Genomic DNA, 22,918 nt, shown 5'->3' with positions numbered 1-22,918 from the left:
AAAACCCATGATATATCCCGATGATATCAAGTTTTTTACGGAAGAATCCTACACAGCTCCTAGATATTGGTTGATTGGCCGACCTGCCCACCCTCACAATCCGAAATCAGGCCCAAAGCAACCCATTTGGATACCTTGGCCCCCAAAGGTTTCCTGATCTAATGTTTTTTCCCCCAGATGTGGTCACCTTAGACGCTCTCTCGCAGCCCTGAATATAGAACGTAGAGGTGGAGCGAGGGAGGTAGAGACTGGAGACTGATGAGCGGCATGGGCGTTCTTTGATGGACCATGCAATTATAGATACACACATACATGGCTTTGGACAGAGATGACATGCAGGGGCGGCATTGGCCCTAATGGAAGAAAACTTAGGCGGCTTTTACGAGTACAATTGATCTGTCAAACCACGTACCTCTCAACGAAGTTGCCTGATAATGTTGAGTCTTACCAAGGTCCTACATTGACCATCCGTTTGTACAACTTGCAGGACCATGGATTATCTGCATGACAGGACATTGACCCCAAATCACTGACCATATAATGTCGTTATGAGATCTGGGCCCTCCTCTTTAGCCGAGCAGCAGAAAAACATGGATCATCGAATTGAAACTACCGTAACATTGATAGGTTCACAATTGAAGAAAAAAACCAACCACCAACCAGATTTCAATTACATTTCATCGTTTTAAGAGTTAGTACGTGTACTATCTTACTATTTAAGCTCATGGTTTCATGGCAATTGGCTACTGCCCGGGTCAGTTTGCCCCACCACATTTTAGGATTGGGCTTTTTTGGTATTTCTCAGTGGCGGATAATGGGTCACCCTGTGGGTCCGAGATTGTGTTGTTGACCTCTCCGATTTCAACTTTTCAAGTCTCGATTCAAAGAAAGCGCCAACAACAACCACTCACTCACTCAATCACTCAGCCACTCAGCCATCTTTATCGCAAGTATCGTCCTAGCCCGCATATTTGACAGTCGAGATTAGTGGCACGTCCGTGAGTGTCTCCTATTGATTTTTTTTTTTCGGCCATGAATCTGCCTCAGCCCCGGGACCCGCCCGTTAGTCCATTGGCCGCCAAAGCCCACCAGTCCGCACCGCCTTCCAAGGCCGTAGTGGCGCCTAGAGGAGGGGTGTGGCACGTGGAGGTGTGTCTCAAGCCCACCTCGAGTCTGTCGGTGACCTCGGGTGTCCAAATGAGCCGGGCTTTCTTGGCACAAATGGCTGACACGCTGGATTCCCTCCGCCCCCTGCCCGCCCCCGGACACAGCTGCCGCCTCCAGGCGGATTTTCCTGAAGGTTCAGACATTCAGCGCCATGTGGCTTTCATGGACATCGTCCAGGACACGGTGGGACCCCAGGGCGTCAATGGTCTTGACCCAGTGGGAGTTTGTCCCGTTTGGGCGACTCTAAATTGGGCGACTGACCCGCGTATTCGGGTCCACGTTTTCAAGTTGGATGTTCATGGTAAGGAGCTGGCCTTTCCTCCAGAAGAGAAACGACTTTGGGGCTGAACTCTGTACTCGGATTTCTTGCTCGGTGATGATGATGTGCTTTAGGGGACCTAAAATGGGCTTGCTCATTGGCTAAAAGACCACGGACACAGGGGTAAGGACCAGTGCCATGCTGGTCTTTTAAGTGTTTAGGGTATATTGATTGAGTTCTGACGAATGATTGATGCTAGTTTGGCAAATCTTTTTGTTAGTCGTCATTTTTTAGTCGTTAATTCGTTTCAAATCAGTGCTTTTTTTTGTTTGCGTGGATGTGACCGTAAGACAAGATTGCCGATTTTATCAAACTGTAAAAGGGTTGTCTTTGTGAAGCCGTCTTCAAAGGAAGAAATTACGAGTCATTTCAATAATTCCTTGCCTCCCGATATGGCTGACCAATAAGTTGTGTTCATCCCCGGGCGTGCGCGTTCAACATCAATCGATTAGGGGTCGCTTTAAACCCATGATTACCGATCATTCGTTTCAGGATCCCAGACCGAAGATATTGATGAAGAAGGTACAGTGCACGCCGCATTGAGCTGGATTTTGCCGTCCAGTGACATCGATGGCCAGTGGGAGTCACTCGTGTTTGACTCAAATATCAAATCGGCTCTCCTGGATTATGTTCAAATGGCAATGTTGCTGTCCGAGCGCGGCGTGGATCCCAATCGGGTGTCGTGGAATCGGGTCGTATTCCTCCACGGCCCCCCTGGCACGGGTAAAACATCGTTGTGTCAAGCCTTGGCTCACAAATTGGCCATCCGTTTGAATGACCAATATCAGTACGGGCAACTCTTTGAGGTCAACAGTCACAGCTTGTTTTCCAAATGGTTCAGTGAGAGTGGCAATCTCGTGCAGCGAATGTTCGAGACTATACGCTCGATCGCCGACGACCCCACTGTCCTGGTTTGCGTCATGATCGACGAGGTTGAGAGCTTGGCTGCCACACGTAAAGCTGGGGGCAACGAACCCACCGATGCCCTTCGGGTAGTCAATGCTTTGTTGACCCAAATTGACCAAATTAAGCGCTTGCCCAATGTGCTCATATTGACCACGTCCAACGTGTCGGGTGCCATTGACTTGGCCTTTGTTGATCGGGCCGATTTTAAGAAATACATTGGCCCGCCCTCCACCCGGGCCTTGTATCAAATCCTACTGTCCAGTGTAGAGGAACTAATGCGAGTGCGAATCCTCCAGTCGCACCCGTTGTTGTCTCTGAACGCGTTAGAAAACACAAACTTGTCTTTGCCCAGTGATAGCAACTGTCTGTCGTATGCGTTGTTTAAAGCGGCCCAAAAGGCTAATGGTCTGAGTGGTCGGATCTTGAAAAAGCTGCCTCTCTTGGCTTTGATCAAGATGACGCCTACCTCGGATGGCGCTTCGTTGAGCGAGTTCATCGAGTGCCTGACTCAAGTTGTAGACGAAGAAATCTCGGACCGAAACGCTCTTCGCTCGGGGAATGGACCTCCTGGAACCTTGAACAACCCCGATAAAACCACTTATTAGCTCTCTGCCGCCGTCGATATTAAGATACTCGTTTAGCTGCAATCCCGGTGTTCAAATTATTGATAGAGTTTGCAACACGTAACTAAAATTATCCGAAAATATTGAAATGCAAAATCATCAGAAATGTTTTATTCTCGCAATTGATCGAAATCCCCTTGAGTAAATCCAAACTGATCTGAGCGAAGCGTGCTTCCCTGCCATTTCCTGTCTTAACTAGTACCAAAGGGATTAAGGCCCTCATCGTAATCCGGATCGCCAAATGGATTTTTCGAGGATGCACTGGATGGAATGTTGCTCTCCGAGAACGGATTCCCTGCTCCGAGGTCCTCGTCGTCACTCGCGTTGCCAAATGGGTTTTTCGATGTCCCTGAAATATTTTTGGGCGAGGGAGTCTTGCTTTTCGTCACTTTAGGCGAACCCGACCAAGCGCCAAACAAAGTGGATGTTGTTCGTCCTCCCTCTGCTTGTCGTAATCGTGCATCCGAGGTCGGAATGCCTCTTTGAGCACTGGATCCTTGGTTTCTTCTCAGCTGACCCTCCGTCTGCCGCAATGCTGGATCTTTCACCATAGATTTATCCTCTGAGCGAAGACGCCCTTCTGATTGCAAGGCTCGCTTCGAGTCTGTGGACCGAACACCTTCATTGATCCTCTGACGAGCCTCACTGGCTATGACCGTGGAAACCCTCTCATTCTGAGGAATCTGAGGGACGGGTGGAATGGATGTCTCATTTTCTAGGGTCACGGTAGGGCGAAAAACGCCCCGTCCAAAGTATTCCGCGATCACCGAGAAACTATCGTCGGCGTTGTTCAACTGATGGTGAAACAAGTCGTGTTGATCTCGGCTCTTTTCCTGGGACTTGATTATGTCCAAGACCTTTTTATTCTCGGGGTAGCACGAAGGACAATCTGTTTCGGTCTCTGAGTAGGATTGAAAACAATGCTGATGGTAGGAATGCTCGCACAAGAAATGCACGCTAGGAAGCTCCAAGGGATGCGAACAAGCACTGCACGTGGAGGCTTGAAACACGGTGGCCTTGGTTTGAAGACCTTCCAACTTATGGCGTAATTTAACACTGTCGTCTCGATATTGCTCGACCACAACCTTATCCTGAGACAATTGAGCGTCTTCAGCTTGGACGACTCGAAGAAGGAACTCTCGCACCATTCCCAAAGTGGCTCGAGGTGAGTTAGATAATTGCTTGATCACCATCAAGGGTGACATTAGTTTCTTTTGCTCAATGGTCTCGAGCACCTCATTGACGAACTTCGCATCCACCTCGCAATCTGAAGCAACGTACTTCAATGCATCCGTCCAGAGCTCCGGGCGCTCCGAGCCGAATTGCCGACATGTCTGCAAGGCTTGAGAGAATTCGCCATATTCCACATGGTTCTTTAGGATCTCGTGATAGAGTTCCTTCTTCGTGTATAGTTGAAGAAGACCGCGTCGACAGGAGTGAAGTTGGCACAAAATTAAAGCTTGATCGTGGTCATAATCGGCAGTTTCACTTTTTAAAATTCGAAGGATCTGCTCTTCGTACAAACTGGCCCTGTCTACCTCATGGCTCTCCGAGGCGCGACTGTATTGATGAAGGTAATGCTCAAGCAGGGTGTTATAGGCCCCTTCACCCGCCAATCTGGCTTGGTATTTCAGGACGTACTCGAGAAATTCCACCATCTTCTCAGAATGCTGCACAAATAGGTGAATAAAATTTTCAGCGGGTGAGGCTGTGGGCGAGCCATCGGGTGCACCTTGTAGCATACTTTCGGTGACCATACATTGGTTCTTGGGTCGATAATCGGTGCAAAGGATCTGCAAAAGGCTGGTGGTTTCGCTGGGCAGATGGCGCATCAGGAAGTTGCCGTACCGCTTCATGCTTCGCTCGGCTTCAGGAAAATCTAAATCGGCAATGTGATCGAGCGCTTCGCCATACTCTTCGAGGTCCTCGATCTGCATCTTCAAGTACAATTCGTGACGGTGATGGCGTTTGGCTAACTGAATGGCGTGTTTATGATATCCCGCTTGGCGACAGACGCGAATGGCAATGTCCACATCAAAGTCCAGATTATCTTGGTCCTTCAAAACGAATTCATCCAATTTGGCCTTGTCTTTCAGCTTGGTGTAGCAATTCAGTAACAAAGTGGTGTGGTCTTCATTGGCCAAATTCTTAGAGTGCAGGGCCTGAAGATATTCGGTCAGGAAGATTGTCTTGGACGTATCCAAGAATTTTCTGATCACGTACGAAGGATCCAAGTGACCAATAGTCTTGGAGTAGTTTTCGACTGCACCCGTTAAATCATTCTTCGAGTACAGGTGATCTCCATACTGTCGAAAGATGTCAATCAGTCCTTCTTCATCGTAATGCTGAGATTTGGCCACCTTCACAGCCACGTCGTAAAAGTTCTTCCGAAACAACATATCCAACTTGGTCTGAATATCCTTCTCGGTCAACTGGCACAAACGATTATCTTCCGTCAAGGCAAAGAGTAAGCCCCAGTCCGACACCAAGGCCGTCACCGGCTTAATGGGGGCCGTGAAGGCAACAAACTTATTTTGAACGTCGAAAATGGTGAGGATCTGCTTGCGAATGGGCTCCTTTACGTTCACACTTTGACGCATGGCAGGCGTCGAGTCTTCGGTGACCACCACCAAATACGTCCGGAACCAATGGACCAATGTTTTTCGCCCATCGAAGGCGTAGCATTGGCCACGACCTTCGGGATTGTAACAATACACGCCGTCATCCCGTGCAGTAACCATATGTGTTTCGGGTAGGTTATCTGAGGCCACAACCGTACCGAGAGGACAACCAATCGAGTCAAGGGTTGACTTGTATTCCTTGTCCTTGGTGGTGACGTCGATCGTGAACACTCCGGACTTGGTGGTGACGTACAATAGTATTTGGGGGCCCACATTGCGAAAGAAGCAACCGGTCAACGAACCTTGCCCGTCCATGAGAACCTTACTTTTGGTCCCGCGCTCTCGGGTGATCTCGCCCCGATAGAGCATGAGAATGCCATCCTGGAATCCGACGGCTAAAAGGGCTTGGTTATCGTGGGCGGCCAAACAGGTGGGCTGGGATACCCGTGGCGGTAGACCCACCCGGCTATGTCTATAAATCAAAACACGAAAAACCTGAATTCAGTCACTAATCAATGCCAATCCCGTGACCCGTGATTGGGATTACCTTAACAAGGACGGCTGCCCCAGTTTGTCCAGAATATCCAAGTGATAGACGCGCAGCACAGGGTTGGTGTGACGTTCTTCAAGACCCAAGGCCAACAGCAGTCCGGATTGGCGGACTTGTTGGACCAGTAGCACCTCTAGGGGAAAGGCGGAGAGAGTTTGCGCCTCCAGATGGCGATTGAGAAAGTGCAAACACCCGTTGGAGTCGCCCAAGATGATAAGTCCACGCCCCGCCGTGCTGCACAGCACCCGGCTGTCCTATAAGAGCGAATCAATGAATCCTTGATGGAACCCGCATGGATCGAGGAAAGAGCCGGATCCAAGTCGGACTACCCACTACGACGGCCTACGGGCCTTTCTTTGACCGCTAGGCGGAATCAGGGTCCTAAACCATTGGTCTTACCTTCAAGACATCTTGGATAGCTCCACCGTCCGTGTCTTTGGCGATCTCAAAGAAGTTGAAGCGTTTCCATTGGAAAAACGTCATAGTGATTGCCAGGATGTCTGGTAAACGGGCCCAGCCAGGCCAGGGCACCCAGTCCTTGAGCCCGTTATGGCCGGATTTGAGGGAAGGATCGGATAACGAATAATCCTTTGGTTACAACAACGAATGACGAGGGGGAGGAGGATGGGAAGAGGCAAACGAGTTCACAATCCGGACATGACCGACTGTCAGACAGACGTCACGAACGACACTGATTTATTTATTACACCCATGACCAGTGTTGCCAGGTCGCGACAGGTTAAAAACGCCAGATGAACACCCCAAAAACGCCAATTCAACACATTCACCGCCAAATATATTTTTAAAAAACGCCAGAAAAACGCCAGATATTCTCTTAGTATTCTACGGCACTTCAATGTACAATCAAATGCTTTTCTGCAAAAGTTGAATTTCCTGGCCTTCCATTAACTATTTGTGTCATAGACAGAACTTGCTGTCACCAATGACTATTATAACCAGACATTTCTGGTTTGTGGAGCGTAAATTAGCAGAGTGGCATATATTTTACCCTACTGGATGTGGATTTCACAATTCAACTATTCTGAAACATTGCCTTTCATAAAGCAGAACTATGGTTCTTAGTTTTTAGTGGATGTAAAGGTGTCATGAAAAATGTGAATGACGTGGTATTTGCCGAAAATCACAGTCCATCTTCAAATATCTTAGAACCTATGACATAAAAAGTTTTTCAACTCTGAAAGCTTTCATACTGGCCCGGCATGTTTGGCTATGGTTTGGTTTTTCGAAAGAGGACAGGATGGGGACATTTTTGTAATGCTCAAACAAGTGAAAATTGGGTTTATTTGGCCATACCTCGATTTTAGTAAAAGAATGCATTGCATGTTTTGTCCAAAATTATGCCACATCTGAGGCATTTATTGAGAAAACAGCCGTGAGAGCACTGATTGCCTCTGAAGTTGAAAACACCAACTTGAAAACCTTTATTGAAACAGTAACGTGTGTACTCTATTTGCACTAAACACATAGCTATGTTATTTCTAGAGAGATGAATTGATGATCATTCAAGTGAAGCATGATTCACAATTCAAACGCGTCAACTTGTGCCCAAACGTGTGCTGTACATTAATCAATTGCTCTGAAGTATGAAACTGAAAAACACTTAAAGTCATTCAAAAACGCCAGCATCCCCCCTAAATCAGCCTATCCGTCAATGTTGAAAATTTTCCAGCCGCACAAAGCTCAAACAGGCCAGAAAACGGCCACATTCATCTTCCCCGCCAAAAGAAAAATCTCCCCGCCAGACAGAATTTAAAAACGCCAGAGAAGTAGCAAAGTCTGGCGGGCTAAGCCGCCATCTGGCAGCACTGCCCACGACTCAATTCAACAACAAACAAAGTGACGGCTCTCCTCAAGAATACTCCCAGAAATGGGAGTCGAGCATCATCCACGGTTGAAAAACGCTCAGCCTCGCACTAAGATACATTTCAAAGCCCGACTAACTTACTGAGAAATCTGTGGGACGGAAGTTAACATTCACAGAGATTGGACAGTGGCCCCACTTATGCTATATATCAAATCATTTAAATGCCAGTAATTAGCGTTGGTCACATTGTCAAGATGTCTTGGCCATTGCCAGCCCTCCGGGGACATCTGCACATTTCCTCTCAGTCTGCCCATCTGAGGTTTTAAAGACTTTTCACTCCTTTTCATCATACTTTGGGGCACATTCATTTCAGCCAAGGGTGGATGATGTGACATCAGACGAAGTCAGGGGAGTGGGCCTCAGAAGCGGATCTGTGATATCCGTCCATATTGAATCCCGATGGCCAATGCCCAACGTGTCTACCATTCCTAGATAACGCCACCCTGGCCCTGCCTTGCTTAGGCATTGTTTTGATCGGAGTTAATGCAAGAAGACCTGTGAGATCGACCGCAAAGGCCGGCCGAGCCCCAAGCACCGCACACGGACTCAATTGCATTGGACGGATACCTGATTCGTGTCGCATGTTATTGCCAGTCAGTGAGTGGGTGGATCGAAGTCATCACTCAGCATCGTGAGGTTGAGAACGAAAATGAGCGCTTCACCCGTGGCCCGCATCGAACAGCTCGACCAAATCGAGAAGGACGTGATTGCCATTCTGCAGAGCGCCGGACAAGTGCTCCAAGAAATCTCCAAAGATCGCCCCAGTCAAAAGCAATCCGACCAGATGTGCCAACAGGTCATGCAGAACATCAAGAGTGTGGACACCAAGCTGTCTGAGCAGATCCGATACCTCACCCAGGTGTCCACAGGTAATGAATGCCCGAGGCCCTAAAGTTGTCACCTCTTGTACCTGTGTTCCATGAATATGTTTGATTTCAGGTCACCCACATGAAGGCAGTTCGTATCCCAGCCAAAAAATCCTCCAGACGGCCTGGCATCGACTGGAACACGCTCGAAGTCGCGTCTCGGAACTGGAGCGCATACGTGGCCAGGCCACCCCCATCCTGAATGCTTCCGCCGCGTCCTCGTCCAGCTCGGCCGGGTCAACGGGGCCCACCTCCACGTACAACAACGCGGCCCAATCTTCCGCCTCCTCGTCTTCAACCTACTCTACCGTTTCAAACTCAGCCCCTAGACCGGCCACTTCGACCTCGTCCTGATCTAGGTCCGTCAATGTCCTTGGAATAAATCTCCGAAATGACATGATGGCTGGCTGGCTGGCCAGCCCGTGAACGAGGGGCGGACTACAGAGTTTTATTGGAAAAATACCGACATATAAGAGAGAGAGAGTACTAAGTCACAAAGGCTTAGGTGGTTTTGAAAATACTTCGTCCGGAAGTTCCTTGTCCTGGTTAGTGCTGAACTGGGGTGTCATTTCTTTAGGGCTAGCCACTCGGGCTTGCCCGTCATACAAGTGGGTATATCGTGTTTTGATCACGCGTCGGGGTTTGAACCAAGGCGTGGCAAACATTTTGTCTAAGACTTCTGACGTCTCCGAGCCATTCATGGTATCCGGACGAACTTTGAGACCATTTTTCGTACCATCGAGCAACACGGGCACCTCGATTACGGCATTTTCGTCCGGCAAGTCGGACAGTGAGCGTGATCTCCCTGGGACAGAGAATGGCCGCGTCCAGCCACAAAACTGGCAATGCATCATTTCCGTGATCGTTTCGGTTGGGGGCGAATTTTGGGACGTCGTGGGTGGATCTATCAAAGAAGAGGGGATTTCGTAGTGATGATCTGAGTCCAGAGTGGTCGGGGTTAGGGCTTGTGGTTGGCCATGGGAGCCCTTAACCACCGAGCGGGGAGGTACGGGGCCCGTGTTGCCGGGCGACCCTCGAGGAGCCTTAAATTGGGCCAGATATTTCACGCCCGATGGCACCTGTTGAGCCAGGCTCTTGCCGGGGATGCGCAGTATGAAAGACTCGTCTAGAGAACGAGAATCGACCATTCGACAAGTAGTTTCCTGCCGACTCTCCCGTGCGTTTTGGGGTGTGATCAGCATACGTTCGTCATTGGGAGAGATGTATTTGACCCGTTGTTGGCTAGCATTAGAATCGCTTAAGCCCATGGGTGGCTTGAGTTGCGATGCTGACACAGAAGTACTCTCCGAATCTGGCCCATGAGTGGCCTCAGAAAAACGCGGTCCACCCGAGGGAGACCAAACCGGGTGAATGAACGAGTCACTATTGGTGTGGCCTTTTTCATCTGAGGGAATATAAGGGTCAAATGAGCGACGATGGATCAAAAGGGAAGGAACATCAGTGTGGCCGGTGCATACCCGAGTTATGACGGAAAACCGGAGGCGTGTTGGGCATGGGACTCAAGTGTTGATTCTCCAGTCTCTCGGCAAAGTCGGGTAACCCCAGAACGGTGCCCTTGCCATCGCCCGATGCTATTCCCAATCGTTGGAACGTGGTCGAATCAGCCGTAGCATTTGACAGCATTTTAGGCAGCAGCAATGCGGGTAGACTGGGACCGTGCATTGAAGGCGTATCCTCCTCATGTTCAATGCGGTGAATCGATCGCGAGCGAGGGTGAGAGGCCGAGGAGGGCGGATTCAGGTACACGGGCGTGTGACAATTTCGACAAGAAGGCACGTGGCCACTGGAGGCCATGGCACAAAAATTCTGAAACAAACCGAAGGGAGACCAGTTCAAAGTGGGAACAAACCCTGAACTGACTGACGGACTACCCCAATACCTGATTGCGAACGGCCAACACACGATCGAAGCATACTTTCCCCATAACCGTACAAATGAAAGTGGCAAGGGCAACGATAATAACCAGGGCAGCCAAAGTGACCGGATCCATGGCCGGACGTGTGGTGTCGGGGGCCAATGGTGGGTCGAGGTCTGACTTCTGTCCCGGGGGGATCAGAAGAGAACTCATTTCGGTCTCGTCTCGAATCAGAAGCTGGATTTGTCTCAGCTCAACCAGGGCTCCATGGAAAAGAGCGAGCATGCACGCACGCACGTGTGAGGGCGAGACAGAAATGACCACTGGAAATGACCCTTGGACCACTACGACGCCTGGGACAACCAGTTAGCTACTAGCTAGTTAGCCAGGAAATTAAGAACTGAGTGCCCGGCTGTGGGCCCGCCAACCACATGAGAACAGACCCACTCCCATCGAACTTGCCGTTTAAGGCCATTTCATTTGAATTAATGCGTTCCCTTTGCGTTCGTTATTAAGCTTGAATGGAAAAGTTATGATTGGGTTGGACTCGTCAGTCAGCCTCGTTCATGTCGCACCTAGAGACTAAATCGTTCGTCGCACCCACCCGGTAGTTCCTGGATGGATAGGTGCCATTCACGTCTTAGGTTCTTGAAACACCTGGTCATGCGCCCTTGTTTTGCTTCAAGCCATCTCCAAGGCGGTTCCTGGACCGATCCCGGAGTCCTCGTTTGCGTGGAACGCCTAATTCTCATGTCTCAACCCACGATTCCGTCCACAACACGTAGGCATGTGAGCTATACGTTAAAGAATATGTTTTACCACCGTGCACCACCAGATTGGTGCCCACACGTGATCGCAAATGAAAACCACCGTGAAAATGAAGAGTCAGAATTAGATTTCATCACGCTGAACTGCTTATCCTCCCTCCATCCAATCAGGCTCAACGATTTGAGACCTGCCCGCAAAACGAGTCGTTCTCCATCCTCTCGATGCATCTGACCCAGGGCCTTCTGCCGTTCACCCGTTGACCCCCGGGCCATCAGGTCATCGCTCCTCTAACCCACACGTGGAGGCCACATCATGGGCGATGTGACCGACGTCGAGGCCTTGTTGCAGTTTACGGCGGACGGCTCGGAAAACGAGGACGGAGCTGAGAGTGATGGGAGTGAGGCCGTGTTGCCCAATCAGTCCACGCCCACGTGGGAAGAGCTCGTCCACGCCGATCAGGCCGCCGCCCAGCGGAATCTCGAGACCGACCAACCCCATGAGCAGAGCAGCACCTACCAACGCATTCAAGAGCAACTTCGACTGGTTCGAGAAGGTGAGGGAGTTCATGTCCAATGCTTGAATGTTCTGAAAATGTCGTGCAACGTGTTTCACAGATGGGATTATGCGCGGCGAGGATCCGGATCCCATGCCGACCTCATCCAGCCAGATTCCGGAGATAACCACCAATCCCAAAGAGATCAAGTACGTGGCTCCGGGCCTCAAATTATTCGACGCCACGCAGTTCTTAAATCGCTTCAAGTCCGAGAATCTCAACTTGGAAGACGACTTCCATTACCGCAAACGCTCTCGATTACTGGAACTGGGTATCCGACCCGAGGACGTTCAGACCATCTTCCAGGATGACTTGGCGTTTCACATGTTCCTAGCTCCTGAATCGAGCTCGGCCTTGATTGGGAGTGAGAGTGACTTTCGAAAAATTTGTGATTATTTGTTCTTCTTTTGCTGCTCGTGTCCCGACGAAGTCATGTTCATGCTGTATGAGCGCTCAATTTTCGATTTGCTCCGTAACTACGCCTTCAAATGGGAACTCAAACTCGAGCATATCATCACTGCCTTGGCCAATTTGGGTGTCAATGAGGGCGCCATGTTGCCGCAAAACCATGTCCAAGAGCTCATCTCCAATCGCATGGATGTTCTAGAGACCCATGCTCGAGCCAGAGGTCGATCTTTCTCTTTCAAATTTCCCAGCTGCTTAGACTTCTTTAAGAAACGGCGACAAACGGAAACCCGAAAAGCGGCCCCAGCCTCCAATCTTGAGGATAAAGTCGACTCCGAAACTCGGCTTCGGGTGATTGAACAAACTATCAAGTTAATTTCGGACCTAGTTGTCGGTTACCCTGATCGTTGTGAATTCAAAGCGAGCTCCGGCGACTGGTTAAAACATTTGCTGTTGGTGTACATTTTTGGAGTGCTGTCATCGGACCAGGTGCTAATCCGTCGCTCGTTTGTGGCCACGGATATCATGATGCTGTATCAGTTTCAAATTGATTCTTTTTCCACTCTCCAGTGGACAGGTCAAGCCAACCCAGCCGATTCTCATCAGCCTGATGGGGGCACAGACCTCTTTACTTTGACGGAGAATGCCAGCATTGACATGGCGGAAGTATTGGCCCGAGTGGGCTCACATGAGGGCATTGAACAGATTCGAACTTGGTCTCGAGAAGAGCTGCCCGCATGTGCTCAATTCGACGAACTGGATCATCACCACAACATGGTTCGACGCTTACAATTTCTTCCCCCGTCGTTGCGAGGAAACCAACTCAAAAAGAACGTGGCTTTCTTAAACCTGCAACAGATCCTGAACCTCGGTAATGTTCGATTAAGGTACTGAAAAGTTGTCGATGCTTTTTAGAAAAGGTTTTCTTTTGTATTACAGAGGAAATGGTAATCGTGGCAAAAGCGAACGTAAGTGATCTCAGCGACATTCTTCAGAATCCGAACAATTGGCCAAGATTGGCCCGATTAGAGAGTGAGCATTATGCTATGATGACCTGTATCCGACTAATGGATGTAATTGTCGGCAGTGAGAGTTCAGATTTCACGGACTCGAATTGGAAGCACATCATGTCTGTCAAGAACTTCCTCTCATACACCATTCGGCAACGGGACGACATCCGGAACCCCGATAGTTCTAGGGTGAAAGAGTTGGCCCATCAAATTTTCGCCAAGTGGTCTTTATTGGGGAAGAAAGATTATTGATTAAATCAAGCTGGACAGGCATTAGTACAAAAGCATTTGCTCCTTTTTATTCCTGTGTCAATTAGTAAGTAACTTTGGTGTTCATTTTCGCATCCTTGAAGTTTGACAAAGTCCATTGACTTGGTGTACACAAATGTGACCTGGACATGACGTTGAATAGATTGCGATGGGTCAGGGATCCGCATCAAGACAATAAGGGGACAAGTACTCATTTCTCCGTCATCGAGAGCTCCAATATTTTTTTCAACATTTCGTCCTCGTCGTTCTTTCGGCGTGCTTCTTCGTCCAATGTTGTCTGTGACAATCGAATGGCCATCGCCAGTTCATCTTCCTCCTCTCTCATGCCGCCCTCATGATTCAGAGCCGTATCTCCCGGCACTTTTGGAACACTCCCTTCGGCGGAAAGCGCACCTGGGTCGGTGGCGTCAAGAGGGCTCCCCTGATCTTTGGAAAGACTCAACTCGATGGCTCGCTGAATTTGAAGTTCAAGCTGTCGATCTTCCTGGGACCTTGGAAATGTTACGGATTGGGGTTGAGGTCCCTGCGCCTGTGCAAATATACATTATTATCTAAAAAAAATGCAGCATTGTTTTCTCTTTTTTAAGTATGTCAAACGTACCTGAAGTGCTTCCCAAATATCAACTTCTTCGCTATCGTGGTTTTGTTCTGAGCCCACAGTTCGACCACCTTCAGTGACTCCTCCACCTCCGTTGGGGTTTGCCATAGATTGTCGAATAGCGAACTGTAAGAGTTGGTCGTCTTCGTCTTCGTATTGCCTTCTGACTTGATTGGAAGATTGCCCTCCAATCCTGGAATAGTCGGCAGGAACTTCGAACACCAAATCATCCACAGCACAAGATGTTCGGTTTTCACCCTCCTCTTTCACAACAGTGATCCCCTCAACATTATTATTAAGCCCAAAAATGTTTCCAAAGGTGATCCTGGCGTTGACGACCCGAAACAGAGGGATCTCGATTTTGACGGGGAAACCCGAAGGAAAGCTACACGTGATAAAGTCTTTCAATTTCTGGAAGTGGGTATTGGATATAGCCATGAGATCAACGATGGGCATGACTTGTTCTTGGAGGGATAATGGATACTCTTCGCTTAGCCAGAGCTGTGCATGAAATTTCTGGATCTTTCTGGTCATCTCTTTAGGTCGACCTATGTCCCGATTCTCCAAGTCTTTCTCGGAGTTGAAATACTCCTCTGGCGAAATGCAACAAGGATTTGTGACGCTGAAAAATTCAGACGATGAATTGGTCTCAATGGCCTGTTTCACTTCAGTCTCGGCCATGCCGATAAAAGATTGTAGCGGATTTTTGTTGCTCTTGGCTCTCTTCTTGTCTTCCTCGGTCAGATGTTCGGTTCTCGTCTTTGTTATAAGCTCAACGTTATTGGCACCGAATACCTTACATTCATAGTCTGATACCACTTCAGTTTTATCGGATCCCCAACCCCAAAACCCACCCCGAGTCCGCTCAAAGTTGATTTGATCTGTATCCACGTAGGTGAGAATTAGGGGCGTGGTCAGTCGAGTCGAAATCTGACCTTCGGATTGTACCTGAGAGGCAAGCTCCTCCAAAGAAAGGAGTTTCATCTCTTCATAATAGACCGTCTTCGTATCATGATCAACTTCATAGAGATCCGCGCCATCCCCTCGTCCGGAGAAGATGTAGGTTCGGTTGCCCCTCACCCAACTGGATTGATCAAATCCTAACAAAGTGGTATCAATCCGGACCTTAGAGCCCTGCTTGTACACTTTGTAGGTGTCGCTCGGACACACGCGAGAAACAAAGGGCAACCAAGAAGTGAACTCCCATTTCATTTCCACGTAGAAGTCTGGCGCATTCTTCAACTTTTGTAACAGGTCAGGAATACCACCTATTCGGCTGGAATGCCGCTGGCTGTCACGTTTTTCAAGTACCAATTGGAGGAGTTCGGGATCACCGGTGGACACGGCTTCTTGCACCACGGTCCAGCCCCCTTTATTGATGACATTGACATTGGCATTGTGTTTGAGGAGGACCCGGGTACTTTCCAAATGACCCAGGGTAACACTAAGCATGAGGGGGGTCCGTCCGCGGGGATCCACCTCCTCTATTTCGTACTGTTTCTTGGCCAGAAGCACATCCAAGTCTTGATACTTATTCTCCCAAGCCAATCGGTGCAGAGGGTATTGAGCCTCAGCCATCTTGAGCTAGAGAATCTGAGGGTGCCAATCGCTCCAATCCTTTCCTACTAGCACTTGATATCACCGAACTTCATGATCAGGATGTAGCAATGACAATGAAGACAGGGCAGTGGTTGAAGGACGAAAATCCCCCGAGTGTGCCCAAAGTGAGAGGTAAGGCGGCACTATTAAGTGAGTCAGTTGCCTAGCTACACCATTACTGGGGTTCATCGAGAGATTGAAGAAACTGCTATCTAGGAATTGAGAGCTCTGGTTGATGTAGTTTAGATGTATGGATGGATGTATCTTCTTCTAAAGAACTCGTGTGGTAAGGTCGGTGGTGAGTCAGCTCAGTTGTTGATGGAGAAGAAGGAGGACTAGGGGAGAGAGAGGAGGAGGAGGAGGGAAGGAGTGGTGGGACCCCCTTCAACCCACCGGTGAGAACGGTGAGAACGACGCAAACGCTCCCAAAGTCTGGCTGGAGATTGTGTCACTTACGGAGTTCCACAGGATTGGCTGAAAGGACAGTGGGACAGTGGGGGTTGAAGAAGCAGACGAAAACCAACCCTTGAGAAGGAGCTATCCCAGCATTGCCGAGACGGAATTAGAGTGGCAATCTCCAAGATTTGTTCAGCTGAGCTTATGTTCGTCGATTGAGAGAGGAATTCGAAGCTGAAGAGGTTATGTTCGTCGTCCTGGTCGTGCTGTCTTCGCTTGCGTCCTCAATTTCTCTCTCAGTGCCCTCTATCCTGATCAGCCCGCCCAGGGTTACTGAGTGAGCGAGCGAGATGCTCGCTCGGAGGACCATCATGTATTTTGGATATTCACGACCGCCGGGATACATTTCACATACCTTTGTCCATGGATTCCTTTGAAATGGTACGATACAGCTATCTCGTTCGGATGGAACTGGGGTAACGTAAATTAGATCTATAGACAAGCATGGCAGAAAGGTATCTTGTTGCGGCTGCTCGAAGGATCCCATCCATCACAAGATTGGAACAGAGGACGTGCTCATTTTTGCTCATGCCTTAACTATTCTAGTAGAACTAAGGATGACCAGCGTCAGTTGGTGAACTCGCCTTGTCGCTTTTGAAGCAAGAATTGACACTTAAAGGACCACCTTTTCAAAATCTGGCACATGTCCGCGGATGATTAATTATGAGCGGAATATCCTTGTCAAAGCACTCTCGACAACCTCCGTTTTCGGACAGCGAATCATGTGAAGCGATGCGAGTAACCCTGAGGGCCTCACCTCCTTTCCTAGCACGATCATCTTGAGTCCCGTTGAGGCCTTACCCGAACCAACACGATCCGAGTTCGGCTGCAGTTTATCCGACTCGCCGAAATCTTTATCATGTACAAAGTAGGAGAAGCCCAATAGAGCAACACTCGCGCAATGTCTCTTGTAGCCCCTTTCCCTTGTGAGCATGCGTGAGTGTATTTATACCGTAGGAGTGGGTAGGGGAAAGAGGATCTTTCTTTTCCTCCGCTGGTGCATGCATGCTTGTTGCGGGACGAGCCCATCATGAACGAACGACAGCGCACTTATCCGCCGGGTGCGTTGGGAGCGGAAGGGTGGCACTCGCAGATTGTGTTCCGCGAGTTGGCCATGGTCGGTGGGAATGGATAGCAATCATGGACAAAGCTACAGGTAGATGGATCAAAGTATGACTCACACCACCACCATGTCAGTCTCCTGCGGCCTGTTTAAGAGAGCAAGGCTTTAATTGTCATCGTAGTAGTCGGATCGCGAAAGCTGAGAGCCCAGTATCTACTCGGTGGATAAGCGGAATTATTACGAACACAGGGAATTGACCAGATTTTTATCAATACATATTTGTCCAGTTGGCTAAACGGATCCATGGCTAGGAACAATATTTACAGACCGACCACGGTGCCTAAGGAAAGGCATCCCAAGAACACATATCTACCCTCCCCAGGGTGGTGCCCGGGAAGGAAGAAACGCTTAGAATTCATTCTTGTGACCTCCTCGTTGATGTGTTGGGGTGGTGGTATCGTTGTCATGGCCCTGGGGTTGAGTGGAAGTGGTGGTACAATCATAATTCTAATAGTGGCCTTAAGCTTGGTTCTCATAGTCGTGGGTATTGGGCTCTTTTCTATGTACCTGAGGATGCAAGGTCATTGCAACCTGCCTTGTTGGCCTACTCGTGCTGCGCAGTTTTCACAATCTTTAGTCGCAATCAATCCCGGTCCTGGAGCGCAAACAGCAACGACCACGAGGTCCGGAACGCAAATGACGTTGGCGGAGGATAGCGAGGAAAGATTCATTTTGATGGAGGCCGAAAGCAACGATGCTGAACGTATCATGGAGAGCAAGCCCAAAATTGTTTTCAAACATTGACGGATAACGCCACGAACTTGCAGTTACGAGCCAAAGACCATAAACATCATACATGCCTTACATTTTCCCGAGTGGCCAGAGAGAGTGGACGTCGTTTTCGCCAAAGTTTTTTTAACTGAGAACTAACCAACAGCCTAATGTCATTTTGTCATCGTTTTATTATTCTATGTATAGTATAAGATTGCCCACGAATTTTTACATCAATGTTGTGCAAATATAATGAAATTGTCGCTTTGAATGAGAGCGGGCAATATGCCTGCATTCATTTTCAAAATCATATTCCCAATACTTTTGCATCTTGGTTCCAACAACCTTGGTTATCGTTGTTGTTCGAGATTCAATATCAAACCCTCGAGGTTACACAGGGGGGAGGTCGTCTTTGTTGCCCTCTTGACTAGAATTCCCGTCATCAGGGGCAGACGGCACGTGATGATCGTGCGAGTTGGTGGGAGAGCCCGTTGGCTTGTTCTCGTTAATTGAGTCAAGGTCCAAGGAATTTTTTACATACGATGATTCCTTGGCTTCGTCCACCATATCTGAGAAATGGAAAGTTGATTATTGAAGAGATTGCTCGTGACACGTAGAAATACTTGCACAAAGAACCGGAGACTAGGCATGGACCTCTCTGCAGTCTGTATATCTACGTACTACGTACAGTATTGTTTTTAGTGCAACATAATCCTCAGTGAGGGGAAACGTATATTTTCAAAAATGCAACTCAAATGAAAGTGTTATGACAATAAAGACAAAAAAATATACAAGTTACATGACCGATGAACTTATTCGAAACCCTGAGACACGTAACCTTGTAAGGAAGTTCGGTACTGATGAAAAGCTTTTAACATGGGTATGAACAAAGATATCCTGAACATTTGAGTGAAATACTTTTACCATGCATGGCAGCACACTGAGCGAGTTAAACATATTTTCTGTGCGATCAAACGCAAGTTCAAGCGAAAATAACAAGGTATGAGATCTAGGGCTGTAAACGAGTTCTAAAACAATGAATCGAATGCTAGGGGTCCGTCTGCAACAATCACAGTTTAGAAATGACTAGAGTCTATTGAAAAAAAAAATACTTAGGTAAAAAATTGATGCTCCGTCAAATATATACAACAAAATTACTGATCAAGGTTCGAGTCATTTTTTAACGACTCGTCAAGGCTCATATCATAATAAACCAAAAACAACGGCTCGAGTTTCTCAGAATCTCTGAACATCGTACAAAGTGTTAGGACTCATGGACTCATCTTAATGACTTTTCACAGCCCTAAATTGCGATCCTTCCTTCTGCTCTTTATTGACCAAACTTGCCACATTCTTTTCGACAATTTTAACTGAAATTAGACTACGTGTAACAAGTTACAATTAAAACAAGTTCATTTTTTGATTCCGTTATGTGCAATTTAAAAAGGTATCTAATAAACTTTAAACACACATTCCTCTTTTACTTGGAGTGTTTTGACCCATTGAGAATGGAAATGAGAATGATCTAGAAGCGGAAACGAGTTTTGAGATCAAGCCTTAATGTCACCGATAGGCAGCGAACGGATGGAAAAGACATATCATATCATGTCCGAGACGGTTCTTGCTCGAAGTTGGTTTGAAGAGGTCCAAATTGCAGGGCAAATTTGATGGCTTGAAAGTGCTTTAACTTAGAAACCGGGCAATCAACCATTTCATTTCATGACTAAATGACCAAAAGCACAAGGGGCAAGAAACATAGAAAAAAACGTGGTATTTTGTGCTTGAAAGTGTGTTTTATAGTAGATAGTGTACTTTGTAGAACTATATTTGAGTATATAAATTGTAAAAAAAAATAATTCTTCTAATTTATAATTAGGTCAAACAAACATTCGTAATTTCTTCAAATTTCACATTTTCTTCTCATAAACGTATTTTATGTATACCTATCATACGTACACCCTTTAAAATTGATTTGCCTATTTTAACTAATGGTATGTGTTGAAGAAAATTCAATTTGTGTCTTTAAGGGTTTTTCCATTTGACAAAACGAATGTTTTAACCGTCCGAAAATTTACACGGTTTCCACAACACAAGTCGACCTCAAATTTTGAGGAAAATTTTGATTCTTCAAGTGTCTAATGTTTTCCTTCAGATTTTCAGCCCTTAACAGGGCGGGCGTTTAATTTGAATTAGAAAGCTCATCAGATATAAGGTGAACATAATTCCCAAATTGATTTTCTTTCTCCACCTTCCTGATGACTAAGTTTTTCTTGCAACTAGGGATCTGACTATTTTAAAGTTCAGAGAATATAATGCTACGTGGAGTTTTCGAACGAGGTACAGGTTTATTGTGAAAGTGATCCTAATATTATTTCTCAACTTTCCGAGTAATACTTTAATTAATGTTTTATTTATGACATATTTTAACATATTAAGTCAATCTCTTTACATTTGCCATTGTTTCTGTAATTGCGATATTGAGGAAAAAGATAATATTTTTGGCTTTCTGAAAATATTTTCTGTCTAAACTCGGAAAATGAATACTCCATATTAAGGTCTCAAAATTAATATATTAGCCCGCTCTCTTGCAATCGCTTTTACATACAATTCTAGCAAAAATCCTGCCCCTTGAAATAATCCTTCAATATATGTGATCTTGTAATGGCTTGCTTCTGTCTCAACTGAACTTCGGAACAAAGAAGCAAACGTTCCCTGCAAATTCACTTAGGGCAAATTTTGAAAAAACATGATTTTGATATTTACACATTTAATAATACTAAGCGTGGCTTTGTAAGAGTGTCGCAAATTGTTGGGCTTTCATTCTACGGGCCCAGAAAGTGATCGAAAGAAGAGCAAAAGGAGAGAGATCAAATTTACCCAAACCAGCATATAGGTTTCCTTTCCCATAGTCATCATGACGCTCATCCTCACTTTCCAAGATGTAGTGACCTTCTTTATGATTCCTTTGGACTCCGAACATGCACCAGGCAACGAAATAAAGCCCACATAGAGCGGCTACAATAGCCAGCAACAGGAAAATAAGGCCAATCCCCGACATATTCCAACCTGGAAAACAATGAAAGTCAAAGTCAAAAAAGATACTGTGGCTGGCATTATGCTTCGGTAAATGAAAGAACAATTCTTCAAAATCCAATAAAGAGGTAATGTAGATCGGGGAGGAGATACATGTTTTCAGCTTTAGCAAAATTTTGCACAAGTAACTGTTTCATTGTGCAAAGTTCATCCACGGTTAAAACAAATGGCAATGAATGGGTATTCCCGTGCTTTGATCAACGTCAAAACAAGTCGTTTCATTTCTGTGACATGAACGTATCTGATTGTATTGCGTTAGTACTCCTTCATTATCAATCAAAACATGATAGTAAGAATCGTGTTTGCCATTGAATCTGAAGCAGAGATCGCACATCGATGAGAGAACTTGAACCAACCTGAGCGTTTAGGTCTGGCCTGAGTTTGTGATGAATGCTGCCTGTTGAAGTTGTGTCCTAGTCGACCAACTCCACGTCTGTGACCTCGGCCAAAGGAACCTCTTCCGCCCCTTCCACCGCCACCCCCACGGCCACCTCCTCGACACTCAAGCTCCGGTGCAAAAACTAGTATTAAAACTAGTGCGATCAGAACGAACTGAATCGACACTATTCGGGGGACTAAAATTATTTAGAGTCGGTGTGGGTAAAAGCTTGTAGTCTAGGAGCTTCTACTATATCACTCAGGTGCTTGGATAATATAAATCGTACCTCTGCCAGACTCGATCATTCGTTCGTGCAAGCACCACACCACTTGATTGGTCCCTTCTTCTCCGTCCAACAAGCTTTGAGGATGGTACTGGTGCGGTGTGCGAGATCACAGAAGGCGTCCCAGGGCAACAACATACTGAGTACTGGCCAGCTTCAGTACCAAGCCTGTTTGGCGACATTCAGCCGACACGGAGAGATTGGTCTTGAGTCTCCAACCCCGAGAGTGACTTCTACTCCTATTGCTAGATGGCCCGATTGAGATTGAGTCGTGTTCGTCCGGGCCTTGGTGGCTACCGCTAGCAATCTTGGTGGTGACTATGGCCATTTTGGGCTGGCCAAACGTCCTATCTATGTCTAGTGAGGAGAGGACGGCCAGGCACACGGTACATCATTCTGAACGGTTCTTGGTCTCTGATCCAAATTCACCAGGTGGCCCCCCCACACCATTACCCTTGGCATGCCCCGTGAAACTGGACCCAGTATGAAACAGCCAGAGCGGCTCAATCAATGAAGGGATGGGGCCGTTGGAGCACTTGAAAGGGTTCAATGTTGATGAATCATGAGTTTAAAGCTTGGCAGGCGGGCAGACAGGCAGGCAAAGACATTAAAATGAGACGGTCGCGGTATGGCACCCTGAAGAACTCCGGAATGAACATTTTGGAATTGAGCTTTAAATGCCATGATAAGGATCGTACAGGCGGCTCTTGGGAAAGGCTGTTCGTTAGGGCAAGTCTGATCAATCTTTCTTCCATTGATGTCTCGTAATTTAATCTAAGACGCCAAGGAAGTCATCTTTACGTTGACAAGTTTAATGGTGTTGCGAAGGAACTGTTTAGATTACTGCCGATTCACGC

The 22,918-nt window shown here is 47.3% G+C and overlaps 7 protein-coding genes across 7 annotated transcripts; 3 read left to right on the top strand and 4 right to left on the bottom strand.

Annotated features, from left to right (window-relative positions):
• Window positions 1–830: 830 nt before the first annotated feature.
• On the top strand, window positions 831–3,126 carry LOC131887659 (pachytene checkpoint protein 2 homolog). Its single transcript, XM_059236301.1, has 2 exons — window positions 831–1,468; window positions 1,979–3,126. Exons 1-2 carry the CDS (start codon window positions 1,033–1,035, stop codon window positions 2,995–2,997), a joined length of 1,455 nt encoding a protein of 484 aa, XP_059092284.1. The 5' UTR covers window positions 831–1,032; the 3' UTR covers window positions 2,998–3,126.
• LOC131887657 (vacuolar protein sorting-associated protein 11 homolog) lies at window positions 3,099–6,849 on the bottom strand. Its single transcript, XM_059236299.1, has 3 exons — window positions 6,586–6,849; window positions 6,184–6,440; window positions 3,099–6,108 (listed from the first exon to the last, which is right to left on the bottom strand). Exons 1-3 carry the CDS (start codon window positions 6,667–6,669, stop codon window positions 3,207–3,209), a joined length of 3,243 nt encoding a protein of 1,080 aa, XP_059092282.1. The 5' UTR covers window positions 6,670–6,849; the 3' UTR covers window positions 3,099–3,206.
• A 1,664-nt stretch (window positions 6,850–8,513) lies between these two features.
• Window positions 8,514–9,368, top strand: LOC131889493 (mediator of RNA polymerase II transcription subunit 11-like). Its single transcript, XM_059238607.1, has 2 exons — window positions 8,514–8,940; window positions 9,011–9,368. Exons 1-2 carry the CDS (start codon window positions 8,721–8,723, stop codon window positions 9,289–9,291), a joined length of 501 nt encoding a protein of 166 aa, XP_059094590.1. The 5' UTR covers window positions 8,514–8,720; the 3' UTR covers window positions 9,292–9,368.
• On the bottom strand, window positions 9,366–11,243 carry LOC131889491 (uncharacterized). Its single transcript, XM_059238605.1, has 3 exons — window positions 10,838–11,243; window positions 10,416–10,764; window positions 9,366–10,342 (listed from the first exon to the last, which is right to left on the bottom strand). The coding sequence occupies exons 1-3, from the start codon at window positions 11,096–11,098 to the stop codon at window positions 9,429–9,431; spliced, it is 1,524 nt and encodes a 507-aa protein (XP_059094588.1). The 5' UTR covers window positions 11,099–11,243; the 3' UTR covers window positions 9,366–9,428.
• A 191-nt stretch (window positions 11,244–11,434) lies between these two features.
• LOC131889490 (uncharacterized) lies at window positions 11,435–14,307 on the top strand. Its single transcript, XM_059238604.1, has 4 exons — window positions 11,435–11,602; window positions 11,752–12,134; window positions 12,196–13,410; window positions 13,479–14,307. The coding sequence occupies exons 2-4, from the start codon at window positions 11,894–11,896 to the stop codon at window positions 13,799–13,801; spliced, it is 1,779 nt and encodes a 592-aa protein (XP_059094587.1). The 5' UTR covers window positions 11,435–11,602; window positions 11,752–11,893; the 3' UTR covers window positions 13,802–14,307.
• LOC131889489 (ankyrin repeat domain-containing protein 13D-like) lies at window positions 14,010–16,994 on the bottom strand. Its single transcript, XM_059238603.1, has 2 exons — window positions 14,421–16,994; window positions 14,010–14,348 (listed from the first exon to the last, which is right to left on the bottom strand). Exons 1-2 carry the CDS (start codon window positions 15,993–15,995, stop codon window positions 14,010–14,012), a joined length of 1,914 nt encoding a protein of 637 aa, XP_059094586.1. The 5' UTR covers window positions 15,996–16,994.
• Window positions 16,995–18,479: 1,485 nt separating this feature from the next.
• On the bottom strand, window positions 18,480–22,475 carry LOC131889492 (uncharacterized; the record flags this gene model as incomplete). Its single annotated transcript, XM_059238606.1, is given in 4 exon segments — window positions 18,480–18,875; window positions 21,184–21,372; window positions 21,756–21,974; window positions 22,065–22,475. Coding segments are annotated over 4 exon segments (606 nt in total). The 3' UTR covers window positions 18,480–18,696.
• Between the last annotated feature and the right edge of the window lie 443 nt (window positions 22,476–22,918).

Source organism: Tigriopus californicus, chromosome 10, assembly GCF_007210705.1.
Source record: "Tigriopus californicus strain San Diego chromosome 10, Tcal_SD_v2.1, whole genome shotgun sequence".
NCBI classification, from domain to species: domain Eukaryota; kingdom Metazoa; phylum Arthropoda; class Copepoda; order Harpacticoida; family Harpacticidae; genus Tigriopus; species Tigriopus californicus.
This window is presented reverse-complemented; position numbering and strand designations above follow the sequence as displayed.

What these genes read in the sequence shown, in the direction of transcription:
- LOC131889491 (XM_059238605.1), bottom strand. Translation starts at nt 11,098, where the DNA reads ATGCTCGCTCTTTTCCATGGAGCCCTGGTTGAGCTGAGACAAATCCAG. An exon ending in TGTTGGCCGTTCGCAATCAG is followed by an intron (nt 10,765 to 10,837) that starts GTATTGGGGTAG and finishes GGTTTGTTTCAG; the next exon opens with AATTTTTGTGCCATGGCCTC. An exon ending in GGTTTTCCGTCATAACTCGG is followed by an intron (nt 10,343 to 10,415) that starts GTATGCACCGGC and finishes ATATTCCCTCAG; the next exon opens with ATGAAAAAGGCCACACCAAT.
- LOC131887659 (XM_059236301.1), top strand. Translation starts at nt 1,033, where the DNA reads ATGAATCTGCCTCAGCCCCGGGACCCGCCCGTTAGTCCATTGGCCGCC. An exon ending in TTTCAAGTTGGATGTTCATG is followed by an intron (nt 1,469 to 1,978) that starts GTAAGGAGCTGG and finishes CATTCGTTTCAG; the next exon opens with GATCCCAGACCGAAGATATT.
- LOC131889490 (XM_059238604.1), top strand. Translation starts at nt 11,894, where the DNA reads ATGGGCGATGTGACCGACGTCGAGGCCTTGTTGCAGTTTACGGCGGAC. An exon ending in ACTTCGACTGGTTCGAGAAG is followed by an intron (nt 12,135 to 12,195) that starts GTGAGGGAGTTC and finishes CGTGTTTCACAG; the next exon opens with ATGGGATTATGCGCGGCGAG. An exon ending in GCAACAGATCCTGAACCTCG is followed by an intron (nt 13,411 to 13,478) that starts GTAATGTTCGAT and finishes TTTGTATTACAG; the next exon opens with AGGAAATGGTAATCGTGGCA.
- LOC131889493 (XM_059238607.1), top strand. Translation starts at nt 8,721, where the DNA reads ATGAGCGCTTCACCCGTGGCCCGCATCGAACAGCTCGACCAAATCGAG. An exon ending in CCTCACCCAGGTGTCCACAG is followed by an intron (nt 8,941 to 9,010) that starts GTAATGAATGCC and finishes GTTTGATTTCAG; the next exon opens with GTCACCCACATGAAGGCAGT.
- LOC131889489 (XM_059238603.1), bottom strand. Translation starts at nt 15,995, where the DNA reads ATGGCTGAGGCTCAATACCCTCTGCACCGATTGGCTTGGGAGAATAAG. An exon ending in ATATTTGGGAAGCACTTCAG is followed by an intron (nt 14,349 to 14,420) that starts GTACGTTTGACA and finishes ATATTTGCACAG; the next exon opens with GCGCAGGGACCTCAACCCCA.
- LOC131887657 (XM_059236299.1), bottom strand. Translation starts at nt 6,669, where the DNA reads ATGACGTTTTTCCAATGGAAACGCTTCAACTTCTTTGAGATCGCCAAA. An exon ending in CTATCCAAGATGTCTTGAAG is followed by an intron (nt 6,441 to 6,585) that starts GTAAGACCAATG and finishes TCGCTCTTATAG; the next exon opens with GACAGCCGGGTGCTGTGCAG. An exon ending in GGGCAGCCGTCCTTGTTAAG is followed by an intron (nt 6,109 to 6,183) that starts GTAATCCCAATC and finishes TTTGATTTATAG; the next exon opens with ACATAGCCGGGTGGGTCTAC.